At 44.8% G+C, this 12,861-nt stretch overlaps 1 protein-coding gene across 3 annotated transcripts in view; it reads left to right on the forward strand.

Moving 5' to 3' along the window:
• Positions 1-12,861, forward strand: part of adam10a (ADAM metallopeptidase domain 10a) — a 109,379-nt gene that overhangs the window by 91,258 nt on the left and 5,260 nt on the right. For all 3 annotated transcript variants that reach the window (XM_021607380.2, XM_036980804.1, XM_036980803.1), the window contains 5 exons: positions 2,144-2,244; positions 2,912-3,079; positions 6,844-6,936; positions 8,726-8,909; positions 12,543-12,706. In XM_021607380.2, coding sequence (XP_021463055.2) covers positions 2,144-2,244; positions 2,912-3,079; positions 6,844-6,936; positions 8,726-8,909; positions 12,543-12,706 — 710 coding nt within the window. The remainder of the gene's footprint in view (positions 1-2,143; positions 2,245-2,911; positions 3,080-6,843; positions 6,937-8,725; positions 8,910-12,542; positions 12,707-12,861) is intronic.

The raw sequence follows: 12,861 nt of genomic DNA on the forward strand, positions 1-12,861 counted from the left end.
GCCTGGTTGACACTGCACCATTCCCCAGGCCCAGAGAGCCCCGGCTGAGGCCCCTGAGTTCACCTCACTCTGCCCAAACCCAAAACAGCATATCCATATGTTACTCTGCCTACCTCCGTCTCTCGCATAATAAGGGTCAGAAGTTTTCCATGGTCACGTAGCCTAACCAGGACAAAGTAACTGCCTACCTCCGTCTCCCACATAATAAGGGTCAGAAGTTTTCCATGGTCACGTAGCCTAACCAGGACAAAGTAACTGCCTACCTCCCAGTGTGTCCTCCATACCTGTTCCCAACCCTGCGTCTTCGTCCTGGAACAAATGGCTTTGTTCTGTAGGGACTGACTTCATCAGACAGAGATGGCAGAATTAGTTTGCTGTGAATAGATAAAGCCAACTAGGGAAGAAGTAGAAAGCCCTGTGTTATTCTGTTGACTAAACACACAGCCGTAATTGGAGCTCATTAGCATTCACGCCTGCTGTGAAGGTAAAGAGTGTAGATTACAAAAACCCATTATAAGAGTTTTCAGATTTCCACAGGCAATTAGGACTCTTTGCTAAGAGTTCTGTGTCACTATGGTTTACTCATTTTCATTAGTGTTTCACTGTGCAGTTCTGTGTTCTGCATAGTGATCGCTGAGCTCATTCTACAGGGTAGCTCTGTACTATGGTGAGACTGCTTGTTTATTGGCTCATTTAGGAACAGGATGGTGATGACAGGGAGGGTGCTCTCCAACTTGCTTGCTGGCTGCTCTTCAATGGGTGACATCCGAGCAGAGTCAATAGATTTGAATTGGATGCGTTAATCAAAATTATGTTCCGTTTTATGAGAAAACTGCTTTAGGCAGATGCCTGTGAACAAACTGTGTTCTTGAAGATCACCATGTTAGCTGGGTTGTAAAGTACCCCGCTCTGTGTCTGTTTTTACTGATTTGGTCCCATGGGGAATGCTCCAGCAGCCAGCCAGTCCACAGAGGGACACAGCACCACATGTTGTTCTAGGCAATGGCATTGTTTTTCTGCAGAGGGCAAGGACACGGTCACTGCTTAGATGTAGGTTTAAATCTGAACTCTGTGGCAAAATCTGTGGTATCTCAGACCGTTCTTTGACATTGATCTGTGTTAGTAATTGTGAAGGTGTATTGCTGAATACTGGACTTTTCTGGATACTGTAGTTGCAAGTAGTAGTGTTGCTCCTTATTGAGGTGTTTTCTTTTTTTTATAGGTGTTTTTCAGAGCCTCTGGCAGAGGAAGGTAGAGGAAAGTCGAGCAGTGAGTGAGTCAGTGACATGTAATTTGGGAGGAAGACTGCTTTGTTATTCTCCAGCCTGGAGAAGGAGACGCCAGCAGTGAACAGAGGCTTATTCTTTCAGTTAGCGTAGACGGTCTGTGTGTTAGGCCTTGTTACACACACACACACCGAGAGCGAGGGATATTAACTACAGCTTCTTTCTGTCCTAATGAACATTGACATATAGTGCTCTGATATCTCCACACTCAGATGAATGTTGCTGCTAGAGATAGTAAGGTTATTATACTGGTATGTTTTAGAGGGCCTTGCATAAAGTAGATGAGGTTATACTGGTATGTTTTAGAGGGCCTTGCATAGAGAAGAGGAGGTTATACTGGTATGTTTTAGAGGGCCTTGCATAGAGTAGATGAGGTTATACTGGTATGTTTTAGAGGGCCTTGCATATAGTAGATGAGGTTATACTGGTATGTTTTAGAGGGCCTTGCATAGAGTAGATGAGGTTATACTGGTATGTTTTAGAGGGCCTTGCATAGAGTAGATGATGTTATACTGGTACGTTTTAGAGGGCCTTGCATAGAGTAGATGAGGTTATACTGGTATGTTTTAGAGGGCCTTGCATAGAGTAGATGAGGTTATACTGGTATGTTTTAGAGGGCCTTGCATAGAGTAGATGATGTTATACTGGTACGTTTTAGAGGGCCTTGCATAGAGTAGATGAGGTTATACTGGTACGTTTTAGAGGGCCTTGCATAGAGTAGATGAGACCACACTATGGCTGCTATTGTGTACAACCTTTTTCATTCCCATTCTAAACAGGTTTAGCTTGAAGATGAGAACCAATATTACTGGTAATATGGTTGAGCTCATATTGATGGTTTCCTCTTCTCCTCCCAGATTACCCTCATAAGTATGGGTCAGAGGGGGGCTGTGCTGACCACTCAGTGTTTGAAAGGATGAAGAAGTACCAGGCCTCGGCTATGGAGGAGCCTCTCAAGGTGAGCTGATAATATCCCACTGTGAAACCAACTCTATAGCTATACAGCACTCACCAATACTGTACAACGACGTTCTGGACACAGTACTGGAGGACCATACAAACCACCTCACATCTTCTTGCTCCATGGTAAAATAACAGTTAGCATGATAAGGAAACATGGAAGTGATTAATTCAAACTTGTTGTTGGAGCTGTAACGAGAGCCAGATGTATCTTATTGTTCCCAGGTTCTTATCCCTTTCAGCTCTGTGGAACATTGGATGACTGAGTAGAGTGATATCACAGATCATTTGGCAGGGTGAAGAGTTGGTGTTCTCTCTTCCCAGGGATGAGTCAGACCAGACCAGGGGTGTGTCAGGAAATGTTTCCCCATGTTCTGGAAGACCTCTTCCCTTCAGAAGCTAGGGCCCTCTTTCTCCACATTTGAAGACATGGGATTTTTTCCCGACCAAAATGGCCGAAATCCTTACACATTCCTGTTAGTCACCTTCTCATGTCATTTCTTAGTCGTGTGCTCTTTTTTTTCAACCTCCCGCTTCCCACTCTCAATCTATCTCCCCTATCTCTCTTCTTCCAGCTCCCCTCATTCCACCTCACTCTCCATCACATCCATCTCTCCCTCCTAGTTGACTAATGGTAGTCGTTCCTCTGGTTGTTGTCTCTGCAGGAGCCCAGCAGTGTGGTGGAGGAAGAGGAGAGGTCCCATGGACATGGTCCGGTGATCCTGAGGAAGAAGAGAGCAGCTCAGATAGAGAAGAACACCTGCCAGCTCTTCATCCAGACTGACCACCTCTTCTTCAAGTACTACGGCACCAGAGAGGCTGTCATTGCACAGGTACTGAGGCTGTACACACACTAGGGCTGTCCCAGACTAAAAAAATATATTGGTTGATCGAGAGTCATCTGTTCTTTCAACTATTCTATTGGTCTACATTTTAAAAGTGTATTTTTCCATATATAGACACACCCAAAGTGTTTGAATAAAAATCAACTATATGCACTGAGCTTGTCTGATGCTTTAAGCTCACTGTTTGATTAAAAAAATAATACACACAAATGACTCGGGAGCCCGATGGCCGTGCTGTGTTAAAATGAAATGACAGCGGGAGCCTGTGTGACTGGTGTGCGTTGTCTCGCTCTCCTCCCTGCTGCAGCGAACAGGCACCCCAGCACAGCAAGTGTTTATCGCTGCTGTCTGTGCTGAAGCTGCAACATAATTACAGCCATTTCCTGTCTTACTTGTTTCTGACTGAGGTTCTGTAACCAAAATACCTCATTTGTTTAGGAAAAACATCTCTTTACGTAAAACATGTATGCAGTGCATGCACTTGGTCAACAGGGTCTGACCTATAACCTATTATAATCACATCAATATATTGGTTATAACAAACTGTGAACGCCATAACACGTGACAGCAAAACGGATGAGGAGGACATGAAAAATAAACTCGAAATGGGGGATGTTTACTGGTTGCGTAGGAGGGAAAAGGAAAGTCAGATGTGTGGAAGACATTTGACTTAGCCGTGGAAACTATTGAAGATAAAGATAAAGGAGGATATAGGAGCACGCTCTGAATGAGTATTGTGTGGCAAACATGTGCTGTTGGAGTACAATATTATACTTTTTTCCTGCCCGTTTGGAAGTGTAAACAACACTATATAAAATTGAACAGACTCTGGTATTACTTATAACGGAAAAAATTGCAAAGCCTTTATTACAGCATAGCAAAGATTGAAAAACAGCCGAATTTGTGATATTGCGGGATCGATATGACAACAGCCAGTGAAAGTGCAGGGCGCCAAATTCAAACAACAGAAATCTCATAATTAAAATTCCTCAAACATACAAGTATTTTACACCATTTTAAAGAAACTTGTTGTTAATCCCACCACAGTGTCCGATTTCAAAAAGACTTTACGATGAAAGCACACCATCTGATTGTTTCAGGTCATTACCTAGTCACAGAAAAACACAGCCATTTTTCCAGCCAAAGAAAGGAGTCACAAAAAGCAGAAATATTGATAAGATTAATCACTTACCTTTGATGATCTTCATCAGATGACACTCATAGGACTTCATGTTACATGTATGTTTTGTTTGATAAAGTTCATATTTATATCCAAAAATGTCAGTTTACATTGGCGCGTTACGTTCAGTAATATTTTGCTTCCAAAACATCCGGTGATTTTGCAGAGAGCCACATCAATTTACAGAAATACTCATAATAAACATTGATAAAGATTTGACTATTATACACGGAACTTTAGATAAACTTCTCCTTAATGCAACCGCTGTGTCAGATTTTTTTTTACTTTACGGAGAAAGCACACCATGCAATAATCTGAGTACAGCCTTTATATTGGGTAGTCAACATTACTAAGAAATAGCATTTTAAATATTCACTTACCTTTGATGATCTTCATCAGAATGCACTCCCAGCAATCCCAGTTCCACAAAAAAACATTGTTTTGTTCGATAAGTCCATCATTTATGTCCAAATACCTCCTTTTTGTTTGCGCCTTTAGTTCACGAAACCAAAGTCACGACGCAGGCCAGACGAAAAATCTAAAAATTCCATTACAGTTCGTAGAAACATGTCAAACGATGTATGAATCAATCCTTGATTGTTGTTTTTAACATAAATCTTTAATAATGTTTCAACCGGAGAATTCCTTTGTCTTTAGAAATGCAAATGAATGCAGCTACCTCTCACGGGAGCGTGCCTGAATGAGCTCATGGTCTTCTGGCAGATCTCTTACTCAATCAGCTTTCATTCTCTCCTCCTTCACAAGGTTCTAAAGACTGTTGACAGTTGACATCTAGTGGAAGCCTTAGGAAGTGCAATCGGACCAAATTTACACTATCTTGGATAGGCAAAGAGTTGAAAAACTACAAACCTCTGATTTCCCACTTCCTGGTTGGATTTTTTTTGTCAGGTTTTGGCCTGCCATATGAGTTCTGTTATACTCACAGACATCATTCAAACAGTTTTAGAAACGTCAGAGTGTTTTCTATCCAAATATACTAATAGTATGCATATCTTAGCTTCTGGGCCTGAGTAGCAGGCAGTTTACTCTGGGCACCTTATTCATCCAAGCTACTCAATACTGCCCCCTGGTTAACTCCATAAGAAGTTAACCAGGTAGGCCAGTTGAGATCAAGTTCTCAGTTACAACTGCGACCTGGCCAAGATGAAGCAAAGCAGTGCGACACAAACAACAACACAGAGTTACACATGGAATAAACAAACATACAGTCAATAATACAATAGAAAAAAAGTATATATACAGTGTGTGCAAATGAGGTAGGATATGGGAGGTAAGGCAATAAATAGGCCATAGTGGCAAAATAATTACAATTTAGCAATTAAACACTTGAGTGATAGATGTGCAGAAGATGAGTGTGCAAGTACATACTTGGGTGCAAATGAGCAAAATAAATAACAGTATGGTGATGAGGTAGTTGGATGGGCTATTTACAGATTTGCTATGTACAGGTGCATTGATCTGTGAGCTGCTCTGACAGCTAGTGCTTAAAGCTAGTGAGGGAGAAATGAGTCTCCAGCTTCAGTGATTTTTGCAGTTCGTTCCAGTCATTGGCAGCAGAGAACTGGAAGGAGAGGCGGCCGAAGGAGGAATTGGCTTTAGGGAAAGGCACCAATTCAACGTCTTACTGAAGATTACGTTTTAGAACCGTGGACAGCGCCTGCTATCCATCGCGGGAGAAAGCGCATTTATGTAATATTATTTAATTATCAGTGTTGCGCCATTATTCTTACTTAGTATAGCCTTTTTACAATTTCAATAGCACGTCTTAGAGGGATGGACTGTGCCATCCCAGGGGCTTCCGCAATGGATTAGTCCACTGAGACCAGTGCGAATCAGACCGGTGTCTTGTGCACCATTAATTATTTTGATCAATTTGCAACTGCTCGACTAATGAAATCTCGGGCGACCAACAGCCTATCGACCAAACAATCGACTAAATGGGGTCAGCCCTAATACACACACACTCTGAGTCATTCAGCAGGGGGAAACCAGGGCCTGCCCTTTAATTCCGCCAGGAGAAATGGATTACAAACAGAATAGTGTTTGTCTGTGGGTCTGATCAGTTGTTGTTGTTGGCTTCCTTCCTTCAGCCAGCCCGCCCAGCATCGCAGATCAGTTCCTCCTGACTGAGTTCTATAGCCTAACAAATCAGATGCAGAGGAAATGCTGCCTTTCACAGGGGTCCAGTTAAGGGAGAGACTAGCTGATTCAAATGTAATTTCTGTGGACGCTCACTCTCCCCATAGGTGAGATAAAGAAAAAAGGTTCAGTGTGATGAAGTAAATGTGTTCGTTAGGATTGTGGTTTAGCTCTGAGACTAGAGGCTTGTTTATAGGATGGGCTGGACAGTGTGGAGCAAGTCATCAACAGATTGATTCCAATTGGCTGAACACAGTGATTCTGTAGTTAGAGATATTATTCATGTGTTCATTGGTGGGCTAACAGACATGTCATGTCTTTAATGCCATTACTATGATTTATCTGATGTTCTCTCTGCAGTGCAGTTGTTCCAGACTTCTCATAATCTAATGGTGACTGTTTTATTCTCTAGATCTCCAGCCATGTCAAGGCCATTGACTCTATCTACCAGGGTACTGACTTCCTGGGCATCCGCAACATCAGCTTCATGGTCAAAAGGATCAGGGTGAGTTTGTGTTCAAGGTTGGGGGGTGTGTGGATGGTGAGCACCACTATTTGTCTCACTCATCAGTATTCCACCACACTCCAAGACCTAATAAATCCTTAAAATCCTCAGGTGAACACCAGCTGCCATTTAAAGTAGGGAGCTCTGGGCCCCATTCCAAAATCAATTCAAAAGAACTCACAAAAGGTTTCTCTGGGTCCAAGGAGCTGGCAACTTTTTAAGTAGAATGATTTTTCTATCTGTCTAAAGCCTTTTCCCACTCTCTCTTCAAACACACATTAACATAGTTACCTTTAGCAATGATTATAGTGATGTAGACACAGTGGCCTTTGTTTGAAATCTCTTCTCCAATACCCCAGAGATCTGTTACTGTAGGCCCTCCTAACAAAGCTCCCATCTTGTGTGTGTGTGTGTGTGTGTGTGTGTGTGTCAAGGTTTCTGTTAGTCGGTAATAGCCTGCTTTTGGCCCTATTTTATTTATTTATTTTGAAAGCTGATAAATAAAATTGACGCAGGTCAATTGTCCGGGAGAAGAAGAAAAAAATCCCATTTGTGAAATAATGCTTGTTTAGCCTATTCATTTATGTTAATACCAGTAGATGTAAATACAGGTTTATTTGCATAATTTAGTGGCATTCAATTGGCACTTGTGTACAGTATATTCGTTTTTCATGGATATCTTATTTATCACACGCCTACAGCATACAGATACAGAGCCTTTGAGTGTAAAATCTGTCAGAGCGCGAGAGCTGCTGCTATAGCATCTCTAACAGTAAATGCTTAGGCAACAGAAGGCAGACTTCATCAGCGCGTCACACACCTCTTTGCAATTAGCTGGAGGCAGTATGCACTTTGAAAACATACTTAATTGTTTGAAACCTGAACATTTTAATACATATGAGGCATCTCTTACCTTGCTTCAAAGTAGCCGAGCCAAAATCAGACCATATCCGTGGTGGCAATTAATTTATATCAACTTTCCTTCATTGTCCAGTATTCCAAGGCACAATCCTAGTCATATTAGCAAGTTGTTGCATATTAGATCTCCCCTCTTTCTAACGGATATTTTCATCTCTGTCACATGAAACTGGTGAGCTTTTTCCTGCTAATTGCATTATTGAAGGAACATTCACACGCAGCCTACTGCCTTGTGCGCATTGCTGCGTTTTATAATGTAAATAAATACATTTCAACATTTTAAGCTAAACGTTCTGATCTGTTGCATCAGACTCATTGCTTTTTCTTTTTATTCTCTGTCCCAGAGTCTGTTTGGAATAGGCTATTTCTTTCTCCACAAGCTGACCAACAGAATAGGTAACCTTTTCTACTATGAGGGATAATAGGTTGACAAAAGCTAGGGATTCTGCTGTTCGTCACTGGTCTTGTTGGCTGAGGAACAGTACATGTTATTCTAACATCAGAATTCAGTAAGAAGGAACTCACATTGTTGCATTCTTGACCTGCATGTTCTGTTAATATGAATTAGCATAATCTAAATGTAATTTCTGTCATTCTGAGCACTGTGGGTGGACGCCTTAATCAGGTTACACACCCAATGCATATGGGTCCGTTACATTTCTTAAATGTCCGATAAATTAAAATGCTGCTGGTCAAATGTCCGGTGTAACATTTTCCAAATGGAAACCCCTGTATGTATGTATGTATGTATGTATGTATGTATGTATGTATGTATGTATGTATGTATGTATTTGTGTGTGTACATAAGCATGTATGTGTGATTACCTACTCATGACCTATTCAATGAGCCCATTCCTCTCCATCTCTTCAGATAAACACGACCAGTGATGAGCGGGACATCACCAATCCGTTCCGCTTCGCTAACATCGGGGTGGAGAAGTTCCTGGAGCTCAACTCAGAGCAGAACCATGATGACTATTGCCTGGCCTACGTCTTCAGTGACAGGGACTTTGACGACGGGGTGCTGGGCCTGGCCTGGGTCGGAGCTCCTGCAGGTGCGTGCGTGCACACACACCAATTGAACTTGTGCACTGCACTCATTTGCATAAAGACTCTCACGGTAGGAATTCAGTGGAGAATTAAAACAAGAAAACTGAGAATAGTGGACATTTATGCCTACTTAAAGAGTAGGAAGGTTTAGCATCCAAGAAGTCACCCAAGTGACCAGTGGTCTGTGAGAGACTCCCTGGCTCCAGTATCTCTAATGGGATCGCTCCATTGTAAAGAGGAGAGGAAGCAAAAGCTGTGCTGCAGGTTCCCTGCTCTGCCCTCTGAGTACCTGCAATCTGCTGATGTTTATCAGAACACTCAAATGAACCTCAGTATGTCCATTAACCCCAGCACACGCCCTCTGATAAGCTGCTCCATCTGTCAATGCAATATCCCTACTTTCTCCCCCCCCCCCATCTCTCTCTCGTTCCACCAGCATGTCTGTAATTTAATTTTCAAGGCCGAGGAGGACTGGATTTGCTAAGGCATCGTCTCCACGCAGTTTCCACTTGAAATGCATTTTTAAGTTGTTGAGTTGTTGCCTACTCAGCATGTTTTGTGATTTCCGCTTTCTCCCTCCCTGGGTGTTTGTCAAAACTGCAGCGTTCTCCAAACAAGGTTCACTCAAGGACAAAGGAGCTACATACAGAGTCCTTCTCCTGAAGGAAGTTCATAGACGTTTGTAGAATGTGAAACAGTCAATGGAGATGATCACACACCCCTTTCTATAGCCTGCAGCTGGGTCTCCCTCTGGTCTCCACCAACCCCATAGTGTCAGTCAGTCAGTAGTGTGGACTGTGAGAAGGGAGAACTCAATGAGACAGCCATAACACACAGACAGAAATGGCCCACAGACAGGGTGACCCAGAGCTCTCCAGTGACAGGGATGACCCAGAGCTCTCCAGTGACAGGGGTGACCTAGAGCTCTCCAGGGACAGGGGTGACCCAGAGCTCTCCAGTGACAGGGGTGACCCAGAGCTCTCCAGTGACAGGGGTGACCCAGAGCTCTCCAGTGACAGGGGTGACCAAGAGCTCTCCAGTGACAGGGGTGACCCAGAGCTCTCCAGTGACAGGGGTGACCCAGAGCTCTCCAGTGACAAGGGTGACCCAGAGCTCTCCAGTGACAGGGGTGACCCAGAGCTCTCCAGTGACAGGGGTGACCAAGAGCTCTCCAGTGACAGGGGTGACCAAGAGCTCTCCAGTGACAGGGGTGACCCAGAGCTCTCCAGTGACAGGGGTGACCCAGAGCTCTCCAGTGACAAGGGTGACCCAGAGCTCTCCAGTGACAGGGGTGACCCAGAGCTCTCCAGTGACAGGGGTGACCCAGAGCTCTCCAGTGACAAGGGTGACCCAGAGCTCTCCAGTGACAGGGGTGACCCAGAGCTCTCCAGTGACAGGGGTGACCCAGAGCTCTCCAGTGACAAGGGTGACCCAGAGCTCTCCAGTGACAGGGGTGACCCAGAGCTCTCCAGTGACAGGGGTGACCCAGAGCTCTCCAGTGACAAGGGTGACCCAGGGCTCTCCAGTGACAGGGGTGACCCAGAGCTCTCCAGTGACAGGGGTGACCCAGAGCTCTCCAGTGACAGGGGTGACCCAGAGCTCTCCAGTGACAGGGGTGACCCAGAGCTCTCCAGTGACAGGGGTGACCCAGAGCTCTCCAGTGACAGGGGTGACCCAGAGCTCTACAGTGACAGGGGTGACCCAGAGCTCTACAGTGACAGGGGTGACCCAGAGCTCTCCAGTGACAAGGTTGACCCAGAGCTCTCCAGTGACAGAGGTGACCCAGGGCTCTCCAGTGACAAGGTTGACCCAGAGCTCTCCAGTGACAGGGGTGACCCAGAGTTCTCCAGTGACAGGGGTGACCCAGGGCTCTCCAGTGACAGGGGTGACCCAGAGCTCTCCAGTGACAGGGGTGACCCAGAGCTCTCCAGTGACAGGGGTGACCCAGAGCTCTCCAGTGACAGGGGTGACCCAGAGCTCTACAGTGGCAGGGGTGACCCAGAGCTCTACAGTTCTGGTTGACGGTCATAATCAGATAGAACAGGAGTCCATACAGATGCAGGCTGTGCCTGGTTCAGGATATCCTCACAGTAATAATCAAGAGGTAGAGAGAGTGGACAGTACTGTAGTTGAATCCCAAGTTCACATGTTACTGCTATAAGTTTCTTTCAATGAGCAGCAGCCCCAGAGGTCAGAGTTCAGGCTGTGTTTTCCTTAGTGAGGTTTAAATGAAGGGTCAGTGTCAGTTGGCCCAGGTATCGTCAACATATCTTGATTAACTTCTAACTCACAGAACCCAATATGAAAAACAACAACAAACACTGGGAATCAATACAGGCAAATAAGCAAGGTTCTAAGCAGGCTGAATCGATCTGGGTCTGTAGAGCGGTAGAGGGAGGCTGTGGGCTTGTAGAGAAGAGATCTGCCTTGAACGCTCCAGTGGAGTGGACTGACAACAGACTGCTACTAGAGACACCAGTCAGGCCTGGGTAATGTTTTTTTTAATGGATTTGATCCATTACCACACTCATAAGTGGCTTCAATGGAGGCATTCCTCATACACGCAACACACACACACAAATATGTCCCTATACTGTAAAGTGCTTTGGTTTCATGTCTCTGTGTGTCTAAAAGCTGTTGTAGTCAAAGGTGTGGCCTCCTTATGACTAAGCACACAGGCTATTCTCAGATAAAGATGTCGCCACTGCCTGGTATTCCAGCAGAGCCCCAGTCCTCCTAGCCTGGCTGGTTAGAAAATAGAAATCCTCTAGTCCACAGTTGTAGGAGAGATTGGACCTTACTGCAACTGGGATTTCCATTTCTCTCTCCTACGCTCTCTCTCTCTCTCTCTGTACACCCCCCACACGCACACACACACACACTCTGTGATCTCAGACAGGGCAGTGTTGAGTGTATAGTGCAGGGGGAGCCTAGAGGCAGACCGGCAATGTGCCAGCTGAATCTGATAGTATGGTAGGGTGGGACAGAGAAGCTGTTCTGACTCAGCTCTGTCTGCCACTGCTCACTCCCACTATCTGAGCTGACTTTAAACACTCCCTTTAAACACAATATGAAACTATTCAATCAACTATTCAATCAAAATCAGGTTTCCCAAATAGATTGTGTCAGTATGCTCCACACTTGCACTTTACAGCTAGCTGGCCATGTCTGTCGATGTGTGTGTTCCAGACAGTGCGTTTCTCTCTTTGAGAATGGGTAAGTGAGCAAGTTTAAATTGGCATTCTCAGTGACTGTGGCGCAGCGCCCTTCAGGTCCCCTGCTGTGCCCGAGCTGCCACTCTCCCCCTGCGGGCATATTCAGCACCACCTGGCTGCTTTGCTGTCTGTGTCTCACCTACACGGGTGGCCACTGGGCCCAAATGCCCTCTGCTCCCCTACAGTAGCAACGATCTCTGCTAATTCACTCCAGGCAGTGTATCAGGTTTAATTTACTCCAATAAGAGTGTTACATCATTTCACTGTCACTTGTGTCAGAGTTGGAAATAGTACATCCTCAATGCCATGTAAATCCTCAGTATGGTCCTGTTAGTTTGTTGTGTGGGATACAGTGTGACAGACAGAATCCTCCATGGTGTGTACTGCATGTGATCTTGATGAGTGATTTTACTGTGTTCTTAGGGAGCTCCGGAGGTATCTGTGAGAAGAGTAAGTTGTACTCTGATGGGAAGAAGAAGTCTCTGAACACTGGCATCATCACGGTGCAGAACTACGCCTCCCATGTCCCCCCCAAGGTCTCCCACATCACCTTCGCACATGAGGTTGGACACAACTTTGGCTCTCCGGTGAGTATTCTGTCCTGGGCCTTGTCTGGTTCTAGTCTGGTCTTTTATCTCAGTGCACAGCACAAACCAGATCATACTGCACATGCTAATCAGTTGTATATCACTTTGTTGAGATACTCACCATAGGATCTGTCTTGGTTTAAAGTCCCAGTAGT

This window comes from Oncorhynchus mykiss, chromosome 6, assembly GCF_013265735.2.
Source record: "Oncorhynchus mykiss isolate Arlee chromosome 6, USDA_OmykA_1.1, whole genome shotgun sequence".
In the NCBI taxonomy this organism is placed as follows: domain Eukaryota; kingdom Metazoa; phylum Chordata; class Actinopteri; order Salmoniformes; family Salmonidae; genus Oncorhynchus; species Oncorhynchus mykiss.